Raw genomic sequence first — 25,970 nt, forward strand, 5'->3', positions numbered from 1 at the left:
CTCTCCTGCTTCCTTTTTGCAGACTAGAGAACTCTGCCAACTGTGGGGCACTGGTTCTGGGTTCCAGTCCCGCTCTGCCTCCCCCTAACTGTATAGTTTTCACCTTCCTTCTCAGACTAAAATAATGAAGAACACATTTGCTTTGCAGACAGGGTGAGACTGTCAGGTAGAACACCTGCAGCTTAGGAGGGCGGGTGCAGCCCCTTTCTGTGCTACCTGTTCTCACAGAGGAGCCCAGGGCAGCGTGGGCATGGCTTTGCACAGGACACTGGAAGTTCAAGGCCAAGTGTCAGCAGGTGTCACTCTGTCTTTGACTCCTGTAGGAGAGGAGCAGCCCTTCTTAAGTTCCTCCCAGCTCCTGGTGGCTGCCTTGCCTGTGGATACATAACCACTACCCCATTCCCGCCTCTGGCACAATTCTCTTTCTCTCTCTCTTTCCCTCTCTTTCTCTCTGTCTCTCTCTCTGCCTGAAAGGGTCCTATTTCCAAATAGGCCCACACCCATAGGCTCAGGGTTTCAGGGGAACACAGATGCCCACCCCGCCTTTCCAGCCACCGTTCTACGCTTTGGCTAAGCCTTGCTAACTGGAGCATCAGGCTCCTGGTTGCCCTTGGAAGCAGCCTCCATCTCAAAGCTGATCCTATGTGGAGCTCTGCGTGCCTTGTCCCATCCGCTATTCCCTCGGCTCCAGGAGGCAGGGGCTGTGATGCTATCCTGCCTCGGTCCTCTACTGCTCCGTGTCATGCCTTGCCAGGCTTGAGTGTGCAAACAGATAACAGTGTTTGCATGAGATGGGCCCGCATCATAGAGATGATAGTGTGTACAAGCAAATACACCACATCTTGTCTAGACCAAGGGGAGATGGCGGCAACAGAGCCCTCCAGGGGCTGAGTCTCGCAGGCCCCAGAAAGCAAGCAGGTTTTCTAGGCAGAGAGGGGGGGCTGAGTGAGAAGCTGGGGGGAGGAGTGCTCCTGAGCTGCATTGAGAACTGTGAGATGCCCTGTGAGTCTGGGTGGGGCAGGTGACACGTGTGTCTGGGGCAGGGTGGAGCTCCCCAGTGGTCAGGCTCCAAGGGGCAGCCAAGCAGACACTGGAATGGACCAGGCTCGATCCTGCGTGCACATGGGAGCCTGTGATCTGGTAGTGGACGCATTTCAAGGTTTGGCTGAGGAGACTGCTTAGCTGAGAGGAACACAATTCTTGCTGGAATTTCAGAAACGTGTCAGCCAAAAAAAAAAAAAATCTCAGCAAGGGCAAGCAGCAGCGAGGTCCACCCAGTCTCCTGGGCTTGGTCTTCACTGTGATAATGGGCCTTGGATGAGGACCCCAAGGTGGCCAACAACATAGCTGTTGGCCGTGAGGATAAATGTCCCCTTGCCCCTGACTGGGGCAGTGGGTTTGTCCCCAGGCACAGGTATCTGTCCCCCTCCACTCCAAGACTTGCACTTGCATTTGCATCTGATACTTCTGGAAGCTCCTAGAAATACAGTGAGAGAGGGTCCAAGAGCCCAAGACCCATTTCTGTGCCCACCAAGTGAGGGGGCTTGTTCATTTCTTTCCCAATCTGGATCAACCCCACCTGCACATGAGGCCAGTATGAAATCCCTAACATCAGCTTTCCTTTCCTTCCTGTCTTCACCCAAGGTGGCCCCTGTGGTTCGGAGAGAACACCCCGTGAGTGTTTCTGGAAAATTCCGCATCGGGTCTTCTCTGCCGACTGCTCCCTGCTGCCTCTCCTCAACTCTACTTTTAACTCTATTTACATTCCAGAATGTACATAGGATTTTATCATGTGCTCGCCTAATGTCAATTTTCCCATGATGAGAGCAAGGCTGTAAACACACATATTTTCCTAAGGCCATTATCGCCCTCCATGCATTTAGGGCATTTGAGTGCTGTCAGCTCACACTCGTAGGGCCGGGCAGGGCCCTGGATGCAGGGTGAATGCTGGGGATAGGAGCTCCTGGCTGCTGCCTTGCCTTTCACTAGATGACATCTTTTAAAATATTTATTATTTGAAAGGCAGACAAAGAGGGGGCGGGAGGGAGATCTTCTGATTCACTCCCCAAATGCCTGCAACAGATGGGCCTAGGCCAGGCCAACTCAATCTCTAGGCCTCCCGTGTGAGCAGCAGAGACCCAAACACCAGAGCCAGCACCTGCTGCCTGCCATGGGTGGAAAGCTCGGAGTCAGAAACAGAGCTGGGCTTTGATGGGAGACGTATGCATCCCGAGCAGGGCATGAAGCACCATGCCAAATGCCCGAACCTTGAGGTCTTTCTTCCACGCAGCAGGTTCTGTGTCTGATTCCGCTTGGAACCATCCAGGCCTGCCAAGCTGCTCCTAAGCCACGAGAACCATCTGTGAGAGTGTGAAGACCATGCATCTTCCATTTTGCCACCCCAGGCAGGGCAGCCCTGGACCCAGTGTGCTCCTGGGTTCTGAGGCAGCTCAGAGGGAGCTCAGAGGGAGCAGAGCTCCCTGGGCTGTTGAGATCTCTGTGGCGTCTGGAAGGCCCTGAGCCCTGGATGGGCGAGCAAGCACTCCTAGAGGACTGGGGCATTCGGCTACTGCCACCCAGGCATTTGATCATCAGTGAGGGAGAGGATGCAGCAGTGGTGGAGCCGAACAGGGGGAGCATCCAGATAACAGATGTGCTCAGTGGTCTGAATCCCGTTAGCCCTGCAAAGTGAGGGCTGGCTCCCTTGAGTTCTGGTGGGAAATACTTAAGTTGGAGAAGAGCAAGAACTAGAGCAAGGAATTCATCCTGAACCCATGGCCTGGTTTCAGCCCCAGGGGCAGGTGGATGACCAGGCTCACCTCTCAGGGCAGTCTTCCCACTGAGTCGGGGAGTGTGAAGACCTGCAGAGGGAACTGCTGTGCACATGAAAATATCTTGAGGCTTAAGACGCAGGCTCTGAGAGGGGTCTGCCTGAAGCTTCCTGTTCTGGGCAGTTCTGGAAAATCAGCAGGTTGCTGTTGGGCCAGATGAAGACAGGCTGCCCTTATCTGTTGGGCCACACAAGGGGTGCAGGGTCCTGCTAAAATATTGATGCAGGCAGGAACATTGGGGTAGTGTTGGAGATATTCACACCCCACATCAGAGTGCCTGCATTCAAGTTCAGACTCGGCCCTCAAGTCTTTTTTTTTTATTTATTAAGACAATTATTGTTATTGTTGATGATCATCACCTAGTTGACTAGGGTGCAAAGGGTCAAGGGCTACAGGAAGGTGGGTGAGACCATTATTTCCAAATTCTCTTTTTCCTTCCTGTATCTGGGGGAAGAGGGAGATAAGGGGAGAAGCACACCCAACCTCCCAACCTCCTCTGTACCCTGAGATGGAGGACAGCTACCCAACACCATCCCAGGGTCCCCTAAGTGGGACATGCTCCGAGGGTCCTGCTCAAGAGATTTTGATAGTTCAACAGTTTTGAATTACTTTTGATCTCGTCACTCCAAGCATGATGAAATCTCTCCAGAATCCATTGGTTGACATAGTCCACCTTAGAGTCTCCATTTGCCCAGATATTCACTGCCAACACTTGGCTGGGGTAGTTGATCAATTTGTTCTGTCCTCTGTCCTAATGTTATGGTACCAAGTGTCCTCTGCAGACTCCAATGTACTGCCATGTCCTCCATGTGCATCTGGATATGTTGTCCACTGCTCCATCTGAGCCACCGAGGAGGCCCCCAGCTCTGACACATGCACTCCACAGTCTCTCTATGGAACCTGCAATTCTCTTCATGGTTGGGGTTCCGAGTCCAGTGATTCATCTGAGGTGATCCCAGACCTGACTCTTGTTAGTGCCTGCCAATACAGGGTCTGGCACAGTCATCGTCCCAATCAGTTTATGCACATGCTGGTGGTTGCCATTGCTGGGTCAGTTCTGCCTCCAGCCTGTCTTCTACACAGACCAGTGGGTGTTGGACCCCATCCCAATCCTGCCCACCACACATTCGGTCCTCATACAAACCAGTGGGAGCTGTAGCCTAGTTGGAGCGACCCACAATAACCCCCACCAGACCTGCCCCCTGCCCTGGTTAAACGTGCTTGCCAGTATGTACAGCAGACTAGTCGAATCTGTCCCATATCCCATTCAACTCTCATACATGCCAATGGGCATTTAAGCTTAGTTCAACCCAACCAGCTCCACTATCCAGCCCACACACCTGCCGATGGGTGCCACTCTGTCTAGCCATGCCTGCCCCAGTCCTGGTTCTTATGCTCACCAGTGAGTGTGGCAACCCAAGGGGGAGGTACCTACTGTTTCCCTACTGGGTCAACTCCCACTCCTGGATCTTGCACTCTCCAGGTGGTTTTGCAGTTTGAACTGACAGAATTTTCCCCACCCTGTACCAGCATCTGCCAGCTGATGCTACGGCAAAGCCCAACCAACCCCACCCACTCTGGCTTGTGCAGGCACCAATAGGAACAGTCAACCCAGCGCCAACAGGTGTTATAGCCCTGCCTGGTTTGGTCTGCCCCCATCCCAGCTCTCACACTCACCAGTAGAAGTGGTAGTCCAGCAGGGAGGCCCCATGCAATCCCCCTCCTGAGTTCACTCCCTCTCCCCGGGTCTCATGTGTGCTAGTTCGGTACTGTAGCCCAGTCTGGCATTTGCAAGTGGGTGCTATAGCCTGGCCAGGCCTGGTCCACCCCAAATTCCAGCTCACTCTGGTAAGGGTTACAGCCTAGCCCAGCCCAACGGGCCCCTAGTCCTGGTCCTCAAGTGAACTGGCTTGCATTGCGGCCCGATCCAGACTCTGGTGCTCAGATTCACCAACGGCTGATATGAACTGGCCCAGCCTAGTTCAGCTCCAACATGAGCCAAGGATATACCTGTGGATACAATTAGTTGGTCTGGGCTGTTATCTATTGTGGTTCTTGCACTCACCTGCAGGGGCTGTGTCCCGACAGATCAGCTCTCAATTCTAAACTCCTGCTAACAGTGTCCTGGGAGAGATGAGTGATGGCCCAAGTAGTGAGTTCCTGCCACCCATAGGGGTAGAATCATATTAACTCTAGGCTACTGGCCTTAACCTGGCCCAGCCCCCGCTGTCATGGACGGTTGGGGAGTGACTCCTCAGACAGGAGATCTCAAGCACTCTCATCTCTTGGGCTTTCAAATGAATCAAATAAATGCAAGGTTGATGGAAAGAGAAAGACCAAGAATACTAAAATGTTAGCAGTGGGTTTCCCTGTGTAGTGGTTGGCAAGGACTTTGTGCTGTCCTTATAAACACTTGTGTTATTTTTATACAATAAACATTCATTGCTCTTGAACTCACCAAAGAGAGAAGTCATCAGAGATAAAAATGTGGATAAGGGGAGGGCTGCCTTCTTCTCCCAGAGCCAAGTAGGAAGTGGCTTCTGCATCGGTGAGACTCCACTCCTGACGCCCGCCCCGTGTGGCGGGGACATTTGTCATCCAGGATGTCCTCAAGCCCCTCTTATCTCGGTGACAGGGAGAAGGATGGCAAAGGGGCTCTGATGGAGTGAACCCATGGGAACATGACTCAAACGGCAATGGTGAAGGAAGCTAATCATAGGATGGGATTGGAAATAAAATCAAACATCAGGACTTGTAGCCAGAGGCCACCCCCCAGACATTCTAATTCCATGCTCAGCTGCATACTCCAAGTCCCATTGGAGCCAGGGCAGACTTCGCTGCAGGTGGGCCCCCCGGGGTGACTGGCAGGAAGGAGTTTAATCAAGACGTGGCCAAGGATCAGACTTGGGGGGAGTGGTGAGTGATGGCTGTCAGAGGTTCGTGAGGAAGGTACAACATCCTTTGTGCGGGGCTCCTTTGTAGCGCCTGCTCCGTGAGATGATCTGTTTTAATGTTGCAGAGTGGTTGAGTTGATTTGTCGTTTTCAATAAGCAGTAGATGGTGCCTAACTCAATACCTGGCTCATCACAGGTGCCATAAAATGTCATCGACTCCCAGACGCTGCTCATTGTTCAGGAGACGCTGCTGGGAACACAGGAGGCCAAGTCCAGCCCCTCGCAGGGCTAACATCCTCGTCAGGGGCGGAAGGGCATATGGAACTGGAAATAAATAGACAGATTTAAAGAAGAGTGACAAGCAGAAGAATACTGCTATGTGAAGTAAAGCCAATTTTAGGAGTAGAGAAAGAAGTCAGATGGAGATTGTAGAGAGGTTTATTTGAGAGGTAGAGAGGAAGAGAACCAAGATGTCCTTAGCTGCCAGTTCAGCCTTGAAATGCCTGGAGTACCCAGGACTGGGCTGGGCTGGCCTGGGCAGAAGCTGGGAAGTAAGAATGTGAACCAGGATTCTCCCACAGGTGGCAGGAAATCCTTTGCCTGAGCCCTCACCACTGCCCCCCAGGAAGACCAAATCCAAGGACTGACCCAGGTTCTCCACAATGGGTTGAGTACCCAATCCCTGAATCTTAGAAAATTCTAGAATGGGTAGTCAAGGCTTCTGTATAGGATGTGACACTAAAGCAGAAACCAAAACCAGCCACATGAGTAGCTGGAGTGTTCCGGGAAGAGGAAATAGCAGGTACAAAGGCCTGGGAGTAGGGGTAAGCTTGGGTGCCAAGGGATGAGCAAAGAGGCCAGTGTGGCTGGAACAGAGCAAGCCAGAGGGTGTGGTGTGAGTCAAAGTCAGGACCTCAGCCAGGGCCTTGTTGCTGGTCAGGCAGTTCAATGGGAACTCCAGGACTCAGAACCAAGGCTACTGTCCCTGACAAGCGTGCTGTGTCAGTCCACTGACAGTTGGCCGCAAACTGTGAACTTACAGCAGCACCCACCCGTTAGCTCCCCATCCTGCAGGTTGAAATCTCTGCAGGCCATACTCCCTTCTCTGCTCCCGGTCAAAATCAAGGCCAGCTGGAATCCTCTCTGGAGGCTCAGAGCAAGAACCCACACCCCTGGCCCATTCAGGTTGTGGTGGAGTTAACTTCCCTGCCAATGTAAGGCCCCTTTCCTTGCTGACCATGGACAAAGTTGCTACTCACGCAAGTTCAAAGCCAAGGAGAGCATGCCAAGTCGTTTTTAGGCTCCCCAACTCTTTGCCCTCCTGGTCTGATTCCAGAGGGATCCAGAGTTCTGCTGGGAAGGGGTCCCCAGAAGCCGGGGTTTGTCTCGAGGTCAGTGATGCCATTGCACTGCCTTCCAGGGCTGAGGCCTTGCGTTCACAGTTTCTGGGATTGGGATGCAGAGCCTCAGGGCAGAGGGGCCTCTGGGAGTGGTCCTGCCTGCACACGCGCGCCCTGCGGCTCAGCCCCGCCTGCCGGAAAGGCACATTTGGGTCTGCAGCAGCGTCTCTGTTACAAAGTCAGGAAGACAACAGCAGTCTTCACTTCACTCTTTCAAAGAGCACTTATTAAGCACTTCTGGACCCCTAGGAGCGTTGTGCATTATGAAGGATTTAAAAACAAATAACAGCAACAGAAAATTCCATCTCGCTGGGATGCGGAGACTAATGATGCAGAAAGCAAGCACCACGTTCCATACAATGGGGGGAGCTCAGTGCTCCAGGAGGCCAGGAAAGGGGAGCTAAGGGGAGGCAGCAGGGGCCGGGAGATCGTGTTGACACCTGCTCCTGACTCTTCTTAGGTGCCTGGCTCAGCAAGCAGCAGTGTTTCCCAAAGACTTGTCCAGCAGGTGCACAAAGGAACAATGAAGCTGTGGGCCTCCATTTTCTCATCTGTAGAATGAGGCTGTTGGGTGCTCTTCAAGTCTGCAAGAAAAGCTGATGGAGAAAGGCACAGACACTTACAAATGTGGCTCATGAGGGTCTCCCCAGGCAGCTTTATCGGAGACAGCAGGTGGAGGTGGGACAGGCCACAGCATGGAGGTCCACTGTGACTTTGGGAGGATGGGATGGGTCCTGAAGGGCCTTTGACATTTTCGTAACATATCCATAGGCTCCCTCCCGCCCCCTAGCTGGCCAAGAACCTGGTTCGGGTCCCCTGGGAAAAAAAGCCACTGCCCAGGGGCTCCAGCCCCAGCCTTGGATAGGATCTCTATTCTGAAGATGCTGGAAGACACGACTCCCAACACCCCCAGCCTGGGAGTCCCCTGAGGTCCCTCGGAGGTGGACCAGGTGAAGGCAGCATAGGGCTCCACACCAGACACTACCACACAGGGAACATCTTTAAAGTACCAACTCCTTAAAAAAAAAAGTGTCACATAAATGACTAACAAGCACAGCATGTGGAGAAAATGTGCCCAGCTGGTCATGGGTGGCACACAGCTGCTTAGGGGAGGGGTCAGGAAGAAACAGAGCTTCTGTAAGGAAGCCGGTGTAGGGGTGGTGATAGAAAGGAGCAAGAGGGAGCTTTCTGGGTTTATCCAGAATGTTCTAAATGTTGCTGCCAGTGGGGGCTACATGGGGTGTGTATACACGCAAAACCTACTGAGCTGTGTGCGTTGTACTCTAAATTACACCTACAGAGCAGAATGCTGTTGCAATCATCTCTGAACACAGGCATTGTTGGCCTGCAAGCCCAGGAGGGGGACCTTGGGCCTCGTCCTCAATACAGTGAGGCGTGAGGAAGGGACACCTCCCGTGTGCCAGACTCTCCTGTAGAAAACACGGGCAGGTGCAGGGCAGGGACCCAACCCAAAATCACATGCCATGAGCACACCATTCTTACCTTGGGCTGTTGTTGGAATGCGCCCTGCCCTGACCCAGAATTCCACAACCCTGGGAACAAACTGGCAGTACCTGTGCCTCCTTTGCCATGATACCCTGGGCCTTCTCCCTTAGGAAGCGGCATTGTCTGGATGCCATGATGCCCTGGGCCTTCTCCCCTAGGAAGTGGCACTGTCTGGAACCCTGAAGGGTGCAGGCAAGATGCCTCCTCATCCCACTTGCTGGGCACTTGACCCCTCCATTTAATCAGGTGCCCACAATCCACAGCTCAGTGGGCTACGATATCCAGTGGCTGGAAGGTAGATGAGGAATATTGCATGTCCGAATGGCTTTCCGATGAGACGCAGCCACTCTCTCGCCCAGCCGCCGGAACGCGCAATGTTTATCTTGTAGGATGTGCGTGTTTAATAAAGTATTTATACAAAGATCAAATTGCTCCTCCTGTGAGAAGGCAGAGAGAGGAGGGAGGAGTGGAAAGGAAGAGTGCTCCCATGGTCTCAGTCTTTGCCCGCCAGACGCTTGGCTTGCTTTGGCCAAGGAATGCCAGAGAGGGCTGGTCTCCCAGGACTTTTGTGTTGCAAAATCCAAACGTGCTTGGGGACTAGGGCAGGAAAGATGCTCTGATGTGGTCAGTAATGGGTCTGGTGATAAGGACTTTGGGCATGGCTGGCACCTGGAGGACTTTCTCAGACCTGAGTTTGCAGTTTGCACTGGCCAGCCCTGCCATGCGGGTTCTCTCTCTGCCACATCAGGGGCTCCTGAGTCTGCAGTCAGACCTTGTAGAAGTCTGTTTGCCCCTCTAGGGCAGGGATCCTGACCATGGCACTGCTGACAACGGGGACAGGTGCTTCTGGGGTGGAGCAATCCTGTGTTTTGGTGGAAGCATGGAGGAGGAGGGATGAGTGATATCCCTGGGACTTGCACACTGTGGAGACCCTTCCAGCAGCAACCTACAAAAAGGTGCCGTTGATCAGAGCCACTCAGCCTCTTTAAGGTTTATTTTATTTAATTAATTGAGAGAAAAAGAAGGAGTGAGTTCCCATTTGTTGGCTCATTCCCCAAATGGCTGCAATAACCAACTGGGCCAGGTTGAAGCCGGGAGACCAGAACTCTCCATCAGGGACTCCCGTGTAGAGTACAGAAAGGCCCACATAATTGGGTACCATTTTGTCTGCTTTCCCAGGCTGGATCCGGGCCTCGAACCAATGATTCAATTTAGGATGCTGGCTTAACCCACCATGTCCCAGGAGCCATGGGACAAATGCAGGGGACAAATGCAGGCAGCAGCTACCATGCAGTGGAGGTGCACAGCTTGTATGCTGTCAAAGAACGGCCATGCCAGGAACCGGCCACCTAGCTGCAGGAGTCAGAACTCGGAGGTTTTGCTGCCAAGTCAGCCTGCTCCCTGGTGTGTGGAGGGACAATGGCCTGGTCCTGGGGGTTCATTTCCTGTGAGCATGGCTGTACACATCACAGACTCTATTAGTGTGGCTCCTGTGGAAAACCCAAGCGAGGTCCCCTGTCTCATTAGAGGTGTTTTTTGGAAGAGAAAAATAACAAAGAAATTAAAGGTTCCTTCATTCTGCCTTTAGCTCTTTGAGTTGAGCAATTAATTCTTCCATGCTAACGGACTTCTATGTTTATGAGGCATTATTATTTCATGTAGGCCTATTTTAAATTGCAATTTTTTTCATTAAGTTGCTTCTGTTTCCTTATGAAGCCCAGTTTATAACCCCGCTTTGACTGCATTCCCTGCGTAATAACTGGGGTTTTTTTTTCCTTTTAAAATATTCCTTAATAAGCAATTGTCCATATTTCAAATTTTCTTCTAAGTCACAGGCAGCTCCCTGTGGCTCCTGAGTTTGTCCTTGTGATCTGGAGGAGGTTGCCGAGTACAGAGCTGCCAAACCCTCTGCAAACTTGGCTTTGAAGCAACGACAGAGTCCACCCCGATAGCCCAGTCTGTGCTCCGGAGGCCAGCCAGGGCTGGGCCACTGTCCCACCGCTTCCTACCAGGTCCCTCCCAGCAGTCTTGCTGGTGGAAGCAGATGGAGACGTTGAGGTGACTTGAAGGACTGAATCACGGGCGGGGGCGTGAAGGCTGGGTCCTCCCTGTGGGCCCAGACGCCATATGCCGGGCACTACACCAGGCTCTTCGTCTGGACCATCTGTATCTCCTCCTGCCCCATCCGCAAGAAGTAAAGAAAAGTATTCTTCTTTGCAGAAGTGACAGGTGAAGCTCAGAAGGGTAATATGACTTTCTCACGGCCAAAGGGCTGGCCCTTGGCAGTCAAAAGTTGTCCCTGGTCTGAGTCATAGGCCCCGAGTTGCCATCTCTCAGCCATGGGTCCTGACGGCACTCCTATACCAGAAAGGGGTCCAGCTTTTCCCACAGTGCTCTTCAGGATTTGATTTTCTCAGCTTCATGTCTCCACTGAGAAATCACGAGTCCCTTTGATGAGATCTAGAAGGAAGTAAAGGACTTGCCTTCTCTGTCTGGAGCAGAACAAGGGTGAGAACGCAGTGTTTATGTCCAAGTAATGACTGGTTCCTGTCCTTCCTGCCTTCCCGGGTGGCTTCCCAGTATTGGCTGCACCTGCCTGGATGAGCTCCGGTCCCTCAGCCCAGCAAGGTCCTGGCCGTGGAGGGGACGCTGTAGGCACAGCTGTGGCTGACCAGGGCTGTCTCCCAGGCACCCTGTATCATGCTCATCTCTCGTCTTTCATCTCTCCCAGCAGTTTCAGCCATTCCTTGTAGGCTAGTCTGATCCATAGGAAAGGAAATGCCCATTTCACTCACCCCTGAAGACACAGAGAATGTTCCAGAGGGTCACAGCAGGCTGCAGATGAGAGATGGAGAAACTCTGGCTTGGGAGGGTGACAGCACTGTGCAGCCAGAGTCTGGGTCCGGATGGCGTGGAGTTTGTTCGCTGGGCTCTGCGACCGTGGCCAAGGCCCTTCTCTGGGCTTCAGTTTGCCTATCTGTCAAGCAAAAAGCTGTCACTTCTGGAGCTTCCACCCTCTTCCCTCAGATGCTCTGTGACCAGGCAGCTGGCATGGGACTCGAACGTGGCTTCTCTGTTTATCTGCTCGCTCCCTGCTTTCCCATCCAAGAAACTATAGTGAGCGAGGTGTCAGTGGACTGTGTTGGCAGAATCGCTGTTGTAATAAACCACTCCCAAACCTCAGTGTATTTTACCTCTCAGCCCTGTCACACCCAGCGGGAACTGTGGGGTAGCTTGGCTCCAGGCAGATGTTCCAGAACGTTGAAGTCTTCCTCTTCCAGGTCCTCAGAGTAAGTTCCTAGAAAGAGGGAGAGGGGTGGGCAAGAGGGCAGGACAACAGCTATCAAAGTTATAGCTCTGGTTAGGATTTAGTCATATGGCCCCACCAAGCCTGGACGCTGCATGTGGCTGAGTAGCCAGGAGCACACAGGAAAGGAGTGTAGGGTACACACGGCAGTGAGAGAGAGAGAGAGAGAGAGAGAGAGAGAGTTTGTGGACCCAAGCAGACAGTGTGCAAGTGAAGTGGACTTGCTGCCCTATGACAAACACTCAAAGGCGGCTGGGACACACAGAGCACAAGGTCCCAGAAGGAGCCGAGGCTCACGTTGCACGGCAACATGTGCACTTGACCCTGTGTCAGCCCAGAACTTGCTGCCCACTGAGGCTTCCCCTCAGTGCCAGCACCTTCCCGGATGACGTCACTCAGGTGAGCCGTCTGGCTGAACAAGCTCTGCCCTCTCCTGGCCTTGCGTCTCCCTTCCGTAAAATGGGAAGAAAAATCACCTCCCGTTGGCCCCTGCAGGCCATCAGAAATACCTCAGGTGTCTTCAGAGGGCCACCGAGCAGCCGCCCCAAGCCTTATTCATAGTCTAACCACATCATTATCAATAATGAAACACAAATTAATAATAAATAAACAAACTAATGATAAATAATACATAAGTCATGCATAATACATTAATACCACGAGGCTTTTGAACATCCATTGCCTCTGACAGAGGGGAATTGGATTAGCTGGCTGGAGATCACAGAAGGGAACATTCCAGAAGATGCTGGGATGTCAGGGGCAGGGAAGGGACACCCCAGTGCATCAAGAGCGCATCTCCCTGCAAAGGCTGCAAAGTGTCATGAGGTCCCTGGAGGTCCAAAGGTGAGACCAGGAGCCCTGGGGGGAGTTAGTGGGAGGCCACCTCTCAATGTCTTTCATCATCCATATTTAGGCTGGAAAACCCAAAGTTCAGGAAAGAAAGCCAGGAAGAATAAAAAAAAACACCTAACCACAGCAGAACTGGATTTTGCTGCCAGGGCTAGCCCAGTTGAAGATCTAGCCCAGTCTGAAGAATTTTGTTGTGCATCTGTGGATTCAGTCAGTCCGTTCATTCATGCAGTGTCTCTTACATGCCAGCAGCATGGCCAACAGCTCACAAAAGACAAAAAAATGCAGTCAGGGAACATTCTTATGGCCTTTCAGCGGTTCACAGTCTACTGTGGAAGACAGAGTGACACAGGGGGTGTCACCTTGCAAAGAAATGGGACATCAGTCATTACTGTTAGAAGGGGTACTTGACCCGAAGTTGGAGGCGCTGACTGGAGTTGGGCTGTGTGCTAGGTCAGTTATAGCCAAGCAGAGACCTGGAAGGAAGGTGGAAGGGATGGGGCAAAGTGACGGCAGGTGTTCCTGGAGAGAGAACAGCAAGTGCGTAGCTCCAGAGGCTTGGAGGAGCCTGGCATCGTTGGGAATCTCCTGGCTGAGGGTAAGCCTGTGAATGAGATGGGAACAGAGCTGAGGCAGAAGTAGACCCAAGAGCAGCCTCGTGTGAGGGGAAGGATGCTTCGGCCCTCAGACAGTGGAGGACAAAGAATAATCTGGATGCAGGTGTGACAATGGGGCATCAGTCCAGGGCTGCGGGACCCGCACAACCCCATGGCATGCAGTCTTTGTAGAGTCTCACCAGCTGTGTGGCCCCTACATGTCAAATGTTACACAGGAAACCAAAGCACCCACCTGCTCCCTGGTGTGACAGCAGAGATAAACACACAAGGTCCTGTACCTTGCTTTACGCTGGAATGCGATTGGGCAATGATTGAGATGTTGACAAGCTTAGGAGAGGGAGGGAGGGGAGCCCAACACCTCAAGAAAGGGAGGGAGGGCACTGTTGCCTTGAACTTGGGAGGACACAGACAAATTTCTCCAGATACATGCAGAGAAGAGCATCTGGGAAAAGGAAACAGCATGGACAGAAAGAAGTGCTTGAGGCACAGCTGCAGGGGCTGGTGGGTGGCAAGAGCACGAAGCGAGACTGATTGAGTTGGAGAAGCTGAAAGAGGCAAGCTCATCAGGGACCCAGCTGGCCATGACCGATGCTGAACTTTATCCTGAATTGGAAAGCAATGGGGCAAGGAAATGAAATGGCATTAACCAGAGAGGTGGCGTCATCATGTTTGCATTTCAGAAATGCCACTGAGACTCCAGTGTGCTGGGTACCTGAGAGGGACCAGTCTGGGGACTGGAGACCAGCAAGCCAGCTGTCGGTGGGCCTTGGCGAGCAGCGCTGAGGGCCCAAGCCAAGGAAGGGTGGACATACAGCTGAGAGTAAAATATGGTTGTGAGAACTATGGGAGGGGTGGAGTCATCCCACATGAGAAAGCCACCAGCTGATGTGTTCACACTGAATGACTCCACCCCCTCTTAGAGATAGAGTTATCTCATTTGAAAGGCAAAGTTACACAGAGGGAGGGTGGACACAGAGAGCTCTTCCATCTGCTGGTTCACTGCCCAAATGTCTGTAACAGCTGGGACTGGGCTGGAGCTTCTTCTGTGTCTCCCATGTGGGTGCAGGGTTCCAAGCACTTGGGCCATCTTCTGCTTTACCAGGGGCATTAACAGGGAGCTGGATCAGAATCGGAGCAACTGAGACTCGGACCAGCACCCATATGGGATGCTGGCATCACAGGCAGTGGTTTAAACCATGACACAACTGTGAAGGTCCCCTGGCTTTTCTTTATCTTCTGCTTAGTCTCTCACCCTAGCTTTTGCTCCCAAGGAGGCAGCTGATTGGGAGCACCTGTTAGTCCAGTACGGAGAGGTATATTTCACAGAACTCTGTGCACCTGCCTGGAAGATAGGGCGGCAGTAATTGGCTTGTTGTAACAATATTTATTACAACAGTAATTACGCTGCACGGGCGCCCAGGAAGGCTGTCATCGCTGTGCCGATATGATATTTATCTTCATATGATAGGGGTGACCTCTTTCCTTCATGAGAGGTGATGCAGAGTTAAACCCCGGATGCACAGCAAGGGGAGGGAGGCATGGAGGATTTATGTGCCCCTCTCCTGCCTGGGTCATTCCTGGCAGGAACTTCAGTCTGTCTGGTGGAGCTGCCACTTGCCTGCCCCGAGGGATCTTGGTGTGATCCACCCCCCACACACGGACTCTCTTGGAAGGTAAGAACCTCAGGGTTCTCTTCATCCCCCTTCTGCCCTCCCAGGCTCCGTCCCTGCCCTCCCAGGCTCCGTCCCTGCCCTCCCAGGCTCCGTCCCTGCTGCCCTCCCAGGCTCCGTCCCTGCCCTCCCAGGCTCCATCCCTGCTCTCGGGAACTGCTGGTCAGGTGGCAGACACAGTCTATACTCTGCAATTGAAATGTGGATGATCCTCTGGTTGAACCAACTTCACTAGTTACATGGTATCTCCTAGTGACATTCAGATGACTCAGGGCCAGCACTTCCTGGCAAACCAGAGCTGCCTCAGAGCATTCTGTGCTGGGGATGGAACACATTGGTCAACCTCACCTCAGGTTCTCTCACAACCCTAGAAAGTGCCTCAGTTTAACCCATCTTCCTGGCCCTGGGGTTCTCTGCCAACTGTGCCCTGGAGCACTCTCCACCCTCTGTCATGCTGCTGCCCCCTTGTGGATTTGTTGTGTCTTCTGGCTGTGGCAGAGTGTCTGATTCCACAATGTGCCAAGAACGGTTTACTGTGTAGTCCCTGAGCCGTATCCACCCGCCTTCAGTGACTCCGTTGGCAGCAAAGGGAAGCAGGCTCCTGGGAGGTGATGGAGAGTACTGGTTCAGAGCCCAAGGGCTGACCTACCCAGCCTGGTGCTTATGGTCGTGAGCCAGTCGTTCTGTGCGTCTGCACCTCCGTCCCCTCATCTAAAAAGTGGGGACCAAATCCCACAGGGCCACATGATGACCTCGAGATCAGCACAGGTGCCCTTCCCAAACTGCCAAGTTCTTATCATAGCTTCTGCTTCTTTTCCTCCTCCTCCCCCTCATTCCCCTTCCCTCCCCCTCATTCCCCTCCTCTGTTCCTCCTCCTTCCCCTCCTCCCACTGTTCCCCCTCCTCTGCCTTCCTCTTCCTCCCCCTCCTCCCCTTTTCCCTCCCCATGTCCTCCTCCTCCTCCTTCTTCCATTCACTGAACAAATATGGAGATCCTGGTAAGGACCAACCAGGAATTCTAGATTCTGGGGGATAAAGGTGATTAAAACACACAAAATCAGGAACTTTTGGTTCTTACAGAATGGAAGAAAGAGCAGACTCTCTTCCTTTCTCACTACAGCCTGAACAGAACACATGTGCATCTATTTTAAAAAAAATCTGAAAAGTAAATATTAACAGGTGGATTGGAGCAGAATGCTAAGACTCAAAATACCACTGAAAGAATGAGTACCAAGGAAACTGGAGTCTCATCAGGTCATGCTTAAGATGCCCAGAGCACAAACACAAATCACTCAATGTGCGGAAAACCATGAAGATCGCAACTCACCTGGGGAAAGGCAATCAATAGACTCCAATAATGAGATGACACATCTGGTGGAATTATCTGACAAGGTCTTTAAGGTGGCTATCATAAAAATGCTTGAACAAGTGCTCAAAAATAGTCTTGGAAAAAAATTAAAATAGAAAGGTTAGCGATGCAATAGAAGATATAAAGAACCGCATAGGAGTTTTAAAGCCAGAATGGAATAAATGAAATTAAGAGTGCACTGGATGAACTCAGGACAAAAGAATCGTTGAACCCGAAGATACATTAATAGAAAGGGTTCTCTCTGGAGATGGGAGAAGATTGCAACTCTTTCTCTCTCATCCCTCGTGGGCTCACATCCGAGTTGGTAGTGGTGAATGTTTCCAAAAGAACCAGGCAGATGTAGAACCAGAGGGTGGCAGGTATGCGGTTCCATCTAGGATGGTCAGACCTGGCTTCTCCAAAGAGGTGAAGTTGGAACACGGAAAGAACTGAGGATGTAACCATGTGTGTGGCCAGAGCAAGATTCTTCTGGCAGGGGGGTGTTGTAGGACCCTTGGCGTCAGAGATCTTTTAGGGTGCTCAGTCACTGAGCACCACTTTCCTACCACTTTCCCCAGAAGTCACCGAGAGCATAGGGGACTATGTGAGTTGAGAGGGCGGGAGGCTGCTGTGGATGGCTGAGCCGAGTGGTCCCTGGGAGTGGGTTATAGAGCCTGCAGGCCACGCTGGCTGCTTTGACGTGGTCACAAGGGCAAGGGCTGGTTCCAAGAACAAGATTGGCATGCTTGGAGCTCCCTGATGGAGAAACGGGAGGGGGACTAGGACTTCCTGTTTTGGTCCAGTTCCCTTGAGGTGCTTGAAGACATCTGGATAATGCATTAGGCAGAAAAGAGGCTCCAAGGTGGGGCATGTGGGTGAGTGCAGGAGTGTACGCATCTCTGCATGAAGGCTCCTGGCTGAGCTGAGCCAATGCTTTTGGATTTATGGGACAGCACAAAGAACTGGACTACAAGCTACCTGCTTACCTCTGCTGGTGGAGATGCCAGGGACATGAGTAAATGCAGAGAAATAGAATGTATCGCTTAGGATGCAGCAACAGCCATCCTGAGAGGCTCTGGGACTCTCTGAGCTGGTACCAACACCTGCCTGTTCAGATGCGGTCAGAGAGGCAGGTCCAGAAGGCACCAGAGGTCATGACGGACTTGGGCTGCCCAGGACAAAGCTCACAAGGACAAGGTGCTTCGGGCACAGCCTCCCGAGAACATGGCCCATGCTGACCACGTGGGCATGTCCCAGGCATCTGCAAAATCGTTGCTTTCCTTCCCCCAACATGCTTCTGGATACTTTGAGAACAAAGCAAATAGAAACAGTCTGTGGCTCGTGCTGTGGTGAACGCGTTCAGACCAGGTCAGTGTCAGTGCTTGTCTGAGTCCTAAGAGGCAGGAATAGGGGGGCCCCTCAGGAACTCCATTATCCTGGGGAAGCACTGAGTTCTCCTAAGAAAGTGATGTGTGCATGCATCCTTGAAGGATAAGCAGAAAGTTACTCAAGCAAAGAGTAAGGGGACAGCCTGTGCGTGGATTCAGAAGGAAGGAGTGTGTGTGTGTGTGTGTGTGTGTGTGAGAGAGAGAGAGAGAGAGAGAGAGAGAGAGATGCAATGAGAAGGAACAAAAGGCAGCAGGAGCAGAGAGAGGAGGAGGAGGGATGCCTGGGGTATGGGCCAGGCTACCCAGAACAGCGCCCGCACCTGTACTCCTGAGTACTGGAAAGTTCCTGCAGGTCCTGAGGAGACCAGGAGCATGCACTATAGAGAGTGGGCCCAAGACAGAAGCCTGACCTCATGCCACACCCTCCTCTACCTGCTGCAACCTGCTGAGGCCCACAGGAGCCAGGCTTCCAATGCATCACTGACTCGCATTCCCTGATAGCCAGTCAAGAAAGGATCAGGGGTCGCTACTGTCCAACAGCAGGAGAGTTGAAGGGATTTACCCAGCCACCCAGGGCTGCACAGCACTTACCACTGTTTGTGAACAGCACACTCAGGCATGCCACATACTCATCTGGTGCAGGGCTGAAAGCCCTGTGTCCTGGGAAGCCCCTCTGTGCTGGGCAAGCAGGCACATGTGGTCGCTCTGATACAAGGTGGGTCTCTGCTCATGACATCGAGGTGAACTGGTCTCCATCTCGTGGAACCCCTGGCTGACCCGGCCGCCCCAAGCCAACCTTCAGAGCTCTTTGTCATCTCCTTGTTAGGAGGAGGCCTGCGATGTTGCTGAATGTGTCCTGGTGGGAGTGTTGTCATTGCTGTCAGAGATGCGGGGAGAGTGATGGCGCAGTCTGGGATAATGAACCGCTTAGTTATGACAAATCCACTGGCGCCCCGATGCATACCTCGATGCCACGTCATTCATCAGGATGGATGTGCGCCAGGTTTAATGCCCAGAACAGCTCTGCTTTCAGCTGGAGGCCGAGCAACTGGCAGATGCACGTCTCTGAGGAAGAGTGGTCAGTTATCTCAGGATGATGGCCAAGGTGCTTCTGCTTCCAGCATCTGTATGTCCAGTCCTGGTGTCGGGCTCTATGGGCATCTGATGTGGGGGTCAGTTGGGGCTGGAAGATTCTAGAAATCCAGCAAAATCCACCCTTCAATTTACACATGAGGGAACTGACGCCCAGAGATGGTCGACTTGCCAAGGGTTCGACACTGTTGAGCAGCATGGCTGAGGCCAAAACCCCTCGTCCTGCACTTGTTCCTCTGTCTGCTCCACCTCCTGGCTGATGGCTCCTTCTGGAACCCCCTCCCTCGAGGGCCCTGGCAGCACAGCCCCTCTCCATTCTCCTGTCCTCCTCCTTGGTCCATGGGTTCTCCTGACCTGGGCCTCTGCCAGAGGGATTGAGAGGCTGCTATCCTGGTCCCTGCAGCTTCCAAATGCCACTCCCTGCTCTTCCTGCCTCTGTCCACCCCTGGACCCCCTTTGCTAGCCTGAACAGGGAGCACCTAAGGCAGGAAGTCTGGGGCCGCCCTCCATTGGCGGCAGGGCTCGGGAATCCCAGCCTTGACTGTGCTGCTCCACGCTGGTCTCAGCCACTGTTTCTAGTTCCTCCTCACCCGAGAGGATGCTGTAACTCACCCAGGTCACTACCAAGGGGCAGAGCAAGCACTTGACCTGGACCATGGATGTCCTTCCTCGGGGAGGGCACAGGTGGGAAGGGGCCTGGCAAGGACAGGATGGAGTTTCCAGAGAAAGAACCCAGTGCATTTGGTCTTTGGAGAATGATGGGATTTTGTGCCTTTAAGAGTCCAAGCATCAGACACCGAAAAGTTTCCCTGTGGTTTTCAGTAGGGAAAAGGCTCCTGGCCACGAACTGCTGCTGCCTCCTCTTCTGCCTGGGGCTGTCTGGGCAGCAGCTTTCTCACCTGGGACCCATGTGGTGATGGGAGCTGTCACAGCCTCTCCTGCCACATCTGCCTTGCCTCCTCTCTGCCCGCCGCTGCCCACACACTGTCTGCTGCTTATTTCAGCCTCACACGGGAAGTACCCAGGGAGCCCACAGTGTGCTGTAAGGCTCTGGCCTCCAACTCCGAAGGATCAGGGTCTCCATTCTGCCCACCATCTCTCCCTTGAGCCTGGCTTCACTCCCAGATGTCTTTTCAGAGTCCTAGTTGCTTGGAGAGTGGTTGTGGGTCTGTGCTCCCCACTCTCACCTGGCCCTGGCCAAACAGCGGCTGCCCTGCCCTGCCCTGACTGCCCCATTTGAGAGCCAAGTCCTGCTAAGGATGCAGCGTCAAGGTCAGCGCTGTGCTGTAGTCAGTAAAATTACCACTTGCAAAGCAAGCATCCAGTTTGTATCCCAGCTGCTCCTCTTCTGATACAGCTTCCTGCTAATGGCTTGGGGGAAAGCAGAAATTGGCCCAAATGTTTTAGGGCTCTGACACCCACATTACAGACCCAACTGAAGCTCTTAGCTCCTGGCTTGGAACTGGCCCAGACCTGACTGTTGTAGCCACATGGGGGCAGTGAAACGGCAGATGGAAGATCTCTCTCTCTCTCTCTCTTCCCCACCTCCCTCTCTTTCTGTTTCTTCACCTCTCTGTATAATCTGAATTTCAAATAAAACAAATAAGTCTTTTTTTAAAAGAAAAAAGATGCAGTGATAACCAAGGGAACAGCCAATCCAGGACTCAAAATTCTCAGGTGATCACTGAGCCCTCTGACTCCACTCTGGGAGGTAGCAGAGGCAATGGGGCTGCAAGGCTTACAGACCCAGGTTCAAATCCCGGTATGGGTATCTACATTGATTATATGGAATGAGGTACTTTGTGGCCCTGAAGAATGAAGCCTCTTGGTGACGGGAACATGACCTTGGGACCTACCTCCCAGGGTTGGGTGAGGAACAAGGCTGCCCACATCTGAGGAAGCCGGAGAGCAGTGCTGGCCTCATGCCATTTCACAATGCCACTGACCCTTGACCCTGATGAAGCTCATGTTCCAGGAGAGGCAGATGGGCAGGCAGACAATCACACCCCCACATGGCATGATTGCTGCCAACGTGAGAAACAAATGGGAGCAGAAGTGCTACAAGATTCGACAGTGCCCCATGGCCTGGCACAGCGATGTGCAATCTGAGAACCAGGTCTGTTACCTCCCCTGCAGCCTGAAGCCCCTCTCTGTCAGGTCCCAGTGGGACTCTAGAGGACTGCCCAGGGACCAGCATCACTCGCCATCTCCTATACCCATGGCTGTAAGTGCCAGGCTTCCCTGAGACAATGCTCCTGACCCAGCTCATGGGAGATAATGTGGCCAGCCAAGAAGCCAAGAGCTTGGAGTACAGGGTGCAATACTGAAAGAGCCACGACACTCCCCAAGGGTGTGATGCAGAGGGAAAATGTGCCCTTGAAGCTGGCACCCCAGGATCTTACTGCTGCCCCTCCCCTCACCCCACTACCACTCCCAACCCCAGCTCTGGCCCTTGTCCAACAGGTTGTTCTGCCACGTCCAGTCCAGCATGGATGATGTTGAGAAAATGACCCTCGCATGGGCCCTGCTTGGAGAACACCCCAGTTCCAGAGCACTTCAAGCCTAGTATGTTCTTCCTGCACATACTCATACCTTCCTTTATCACAGAGGCTTCCCAAGCCTGGGACCCAGGGCAGCACCTCCCCAGAACTGCTTGCTGCGTTACACCACCTGTGAAGTTCCCGCTGTGACTTGTATCAGAACCTCGAAGGCCTATATCACCATGTGATGGCTGTAATTCAGTTGATTGTGGGTTCCTCGGTCAGGACACGGGTTCCAGGAGGGTAGGGACATGTCTGTTGTCACTGCTGTATCTCCAATGACTGGTACTCCGTCTCACACAGATCTCTGCAGGAGTAGACAGGAAGAATGAAGAGAGGAAAGTTCTGGGAAGTCCTTGGGCAGGGGGTGGGGGCAGGCCTAATGGCACATCACTCGGTATCTCTCAGAACTGTTTGAAGATAGCAAGGGGCTGCCCTTAGCTCCCGACTCTCTCTGTGTTCTGGGATAGATGGTCTTGTCCTAAGCTGTCACAAACAGCCCCTCACACCCTTGCCCTCTAACTCACTTCTTCCCGAGTCCCCTTTTCACCTATGCCATGGGCTGTTCACCTGTCCTTGCCTGCTCTGTTTACTGCTCCCGTGGAGGTCCAACAATGACCTCCCTCCACCCCGCTCGCCTCACCTGCACACGCCATCTGCACCTACCTTAGAAGGCTGATGGCAGGGGGCCTGCCTCGGGTCCCATGCTCCCTCGCCATCTGCACCCTCCTTAGGCAGCTGGAAGATGTATGTATCGGATAGCAGGAGGGCTGCCTCAGGTCCCATGCTCTCAACCATCTGCACTGAGCAGTCTCACCTCCAGGGCACCTCTCAGAGGTGAGAGTTGGGGGCAGTCAATAGTCAGCCCATGGTCCTACGCTGTACAAGACAGGAAGCAGGTTCTGGGCTCCTGCCATGGTCCTCCCAGCCACACTGAAGCAGGGTGCAGACATGCATCTTTTCTCCAGCACCTTCCCTCACCTTGTGTGTCACTCATCAAGAGGCTATAATCGCTTGGCGGTAATCACAGAGCCGGGTCGGGGACTGAGTATGTGACCTTGGCAGGTGACATTGTCTTGCTCTTCCTGCAGGAAGTAGGAAGCCTGCACCTTCCCTCCCCTAGGGTTGTGGGGGTGATGGGGTGAGTGTGGAGTGAATGTGTGTCAAACAAGCTATTGGCTCAGAATAGGGCTCTGCGCCTGCAGGCCATTGCCACTGTCTCACTCGTGGACTGGCATGCCGTGGGGTCCCTCAAGCAGTGGACGGTGGGGCAGGGGTTGTCATTTGGCCTGTTTTGGCTTTGGGGTGATCCGAGCTATCCCCTCACATCCCTCTGCCTTCCTCCCACCTCCGTGTGTGACCTCACGAGTCATAGTGTGCATTGCTGCAGGTACGTGAGTCACATCTGCTGCCCAGCTCCTGGCTCAGGGCTCACCCGCAGCAGGTGGAATGGTGCAGAGAGAAGGAACCCAGGATTGGCCCTTTGGGCTCTGGGGTCCGCTGTGAGCCTGGTCCCCGTTCCAGGCCACAGTGGGCTCTCTCTGCACCTTACCTCTCACCCTGGAGATGAGGCCCGGAGCAGGCAGGTCCGGTCTGCCTCCAGCTTCCCCATTGATCCTGTGGAAGTCAATGCTTGTTTGTTCCTTCCTGGAGTGTTGTAGCCATTAAGTTCCAGGCAGGGGTCAGGCCCCTGGGCTCGATCTGCTCAGGTTGCCTGCACAATTGAAATCCCCGAACCCATCCTGGCTAGTTTTCTCATTAAGACGATTGGTCTTGATTGATCCATTAGATCAATAGGCGGACATCAGGCAGCGGGAAACCAGTCTGAGGAGCCCAGATGAATGGGCAAGAATGAGGTCCCCACAGTGCTGGAGTGGGCATCTTCTGGGATAGGGCCAGGGGCAAGTGGAGGCAGGGGTGTGGGCTTGGCAGGCTGGACTGGGGTATGGGAAGTGCCAGGCTAACAGTGGGCCTCCTGTCCCATGTCCCCTGGGTGGGCACTTCCAAGAGGGTGCTGGGGTTGGGATCTAGTGGTTACAGGGGTCTGGTGCCCGCAATCACTTCCCCACCCATCACCACCACCACCGTGGCCAAGGGCCTCCCTGTCCCATCCCACTCCTTGCTTTGGTGACTGGGCATGTGTGGAGGGAAAGAAGAGTGACAAGGATGCCAGCAGTGGCTTCCCAGGGCTTTCTTGCCATTGCATTGGGAGTGATTTGATTATGAACCTGGGACCATGGGCTCCCTTGGGCATGAAGCAGGTGGGAGGGGCTAAGTACCCACAGTCAGAGAGGTTTGAAAACACTGGGCCCAGGTGTTTCAGGATGCTGCCTGCAGGACCTAAGAGATCCATCAGGGCCCCCTACAACTCTTTGAAGGGGGGAGGGGGAGGGGCTGGACCTCCAGAGCCCACCTCCTGTGCATGGAGTAGGAATGCCCTCCTGAGCCACTTGCTACCGAGACCAGCATGTCCTGTGTACAGGGAAATATGTGGCCCATGAAACAACAACTTTTCATCTCGGAGGGTTCCACTGGAACCAGGGAGGTGACAGAGGTCATGAGAAGAGGGTGACCAGATCCAGGCAGGCCCTGGTCATCCTTCGTGAAGACCACAGTGGGACCCAGGCACCGCACACCCCGCCTGACAGCTGAGCGGCGGCAGCCTTGGCCCTCCAGGCAACATGTGTACTCACACCTTTCTTCTTCCCCTCTAGGCTACCTGACTGTCAACATCGAGCCTCTCCCCCCAGTGGTGGCCGGGGACGCCGTGACCTTGAAGTGTAACTTCAAGACCGATGGCCGCATGCGCGAGATCGTGTGGTACCGGGTAAGTCGCTGCTGCTGCCGCTTCCGGTCCTGTGCCCAGGTCTCTGCTCAGCTCTGTGTCTCAGCTGGGAAACAGCCCCGGACAGTGCAGAAACAAAAGGCACTTCACCGGTAGACAATGAAATATGAATTTCATGTAGCATTCATGAGCTACCCAATCTTGGTGTTTTACTTTCGATCGTTCCAGAAAGTACAAACCAGTCTTAGCTCACACTCTTCACCCTTCAGGGGAAGGTTGAAAGCTAACCTGGTTCACGGGTTTGCGACCCCTGATACAAAAATCACACTTTGTTGATCTTTGTTAGCTGCGTTGCCCTTCATTTAAATGAAATCGATAAGTAAGGCAGTCAAGAGGAACCTCTCTGGATGCAGCAGATGGGGCATGGAGGGGAGGAGGAATGGAAGGAGTGGAGGGCATGGGTGGGCACAGGCTGGTGGTCTCGGATCTAGAACTGGTTCCCAGCTCCTTGAGGTTTCACCAGCTCTACCCACAGTACTGGGAGACCAGTGTTTGAGCGACCCCCAGCACCTGTACGCTCCTGACCCTGACTCATAACAACTGCTCTCCTTGGCCTCCTTGCCTTTGGTCCAATCTCGCTCCGTACCCACCTGTCTGTTACTGCTCCCTGCTGCTTCACTCTGGGGTGCAGCATTTGCTGATTGGTGCTGTTTTATTGGCTGTGATATGTGTTCCTTCTCACTGAAATTGTGCTTCTCCGTCTGAGCATTGGAGTCCCACCTGCTCAGAAGCAACCCAGGCTCGCCAGGTAGCTCAGCCTGCACAGGTGCGAAGCCAGCATCGGGGAACCGGCATCCCGCAGGGTCCTGGCTTTAGAGGCTGCATCCATGCCTGACAGATCTGTGGGTTTAGACAAAGTCAAGGGCTGTGCTAAACAGGACTACGAACTGGATCCCTAAGAGGCATGTTTACAGGATGTGGGCATGGCTCGGCTGGCACAAGCTGTGAGTGTCTCATTAGCCCCATCTCCCTGCTGAAGGAGTGCCCACCTCTCTCCTTCCACTGCCCTGCAAGTGAGAGCACAAGGGAACAGCTGACACAAACACACAGCCCCAGTGGGAACAGTTCGCAGGCATAGACAGCATGGAGCTTGGCCCGAGAAGGGCTGCCAAGGCCTCGAAGCAGCTGTCCCCACCCTGGCTCGCATTCTCACTTTGCGGTGATGGAAGTCTTCGTGCAGAGAGCTGCCAGAGGTGGGGCAAAACCGGAGTCAGGTGGGCATAGTGTGGGAAGTCAGGAGCAGGCTTCTGTGTGGCTCTACTCTGGGTCTCTAGAGGTGGAGGTGCCCAGAAATGGGAAGAGGACTTGGGGAAATCCCTGGCACCCAGCTTGTGGGCTGGACAGATTCCCCCCACCTCACCCCAGTGCTAAGATCTGCCGTCCACTCCCTCGTCCGCCTCTCTCTCTTTCTCTCTTCCTCTTCCCCCATCTCTCATCCTGACGCACTGATTGCTTAAAGACTCGGTTACATCTCTTACGGATGTCAGGCCCTGCCTATCGGGCTGCGCTAATTAATTAATTTTATTTCGTTTCACATCCTTTGACTGAGAGCCTCTGAAACAGGGGGTACGCAGATGTATGCAAATCACATGCAAATTGTCCACTACAGTGCCAACTGTCTGGACCCTTTTAATTCCGTAGCTGGATGGGTGGTGGTTCAGCTGACTGCTACCCCCCCGGGGGG

General features: G+C 53.4%; 1 protein-coding gene across 1 annotated transcript in view; it reads left to right on the plus strand.

Annotated features, from left to right (window-relative positions):
* Window positions 1-25,970, plus strand: part of IGSF21 (immunoglobin superfamily member 21) — a 213,012-nt gene that overhangs the window by 70,086 nt on the left and 116,956 nt on the right. Inside the window, exon 2 of the mRNA XM_040987698.1 lies at window positions 24,156-24,268. Within this exon, the coding sequence (XP_040843632.1) occupies window positions 24,156-24,268 (113 nt within the window). The remainder of the gene's footprint in view (window positions 1-24,155; window positions 24,269-25,970) is intronic.

This window comes from Ochotona curzoniae, unplaced genomic scaffold (assembly GCF_017591425.1).
Source record: "Ochotona curzoniae isolate NIBS_2020 unplaced genomic scaffold, NIBS_Ocur_1.0 contig_4792, whole genome shotgun sequence".
NCBI lineage: Eukaryota > Metazoa > Chordata > Mammalia > Lagomorpha > Ochotonidae > Ochotona > Ochotona curzoniae.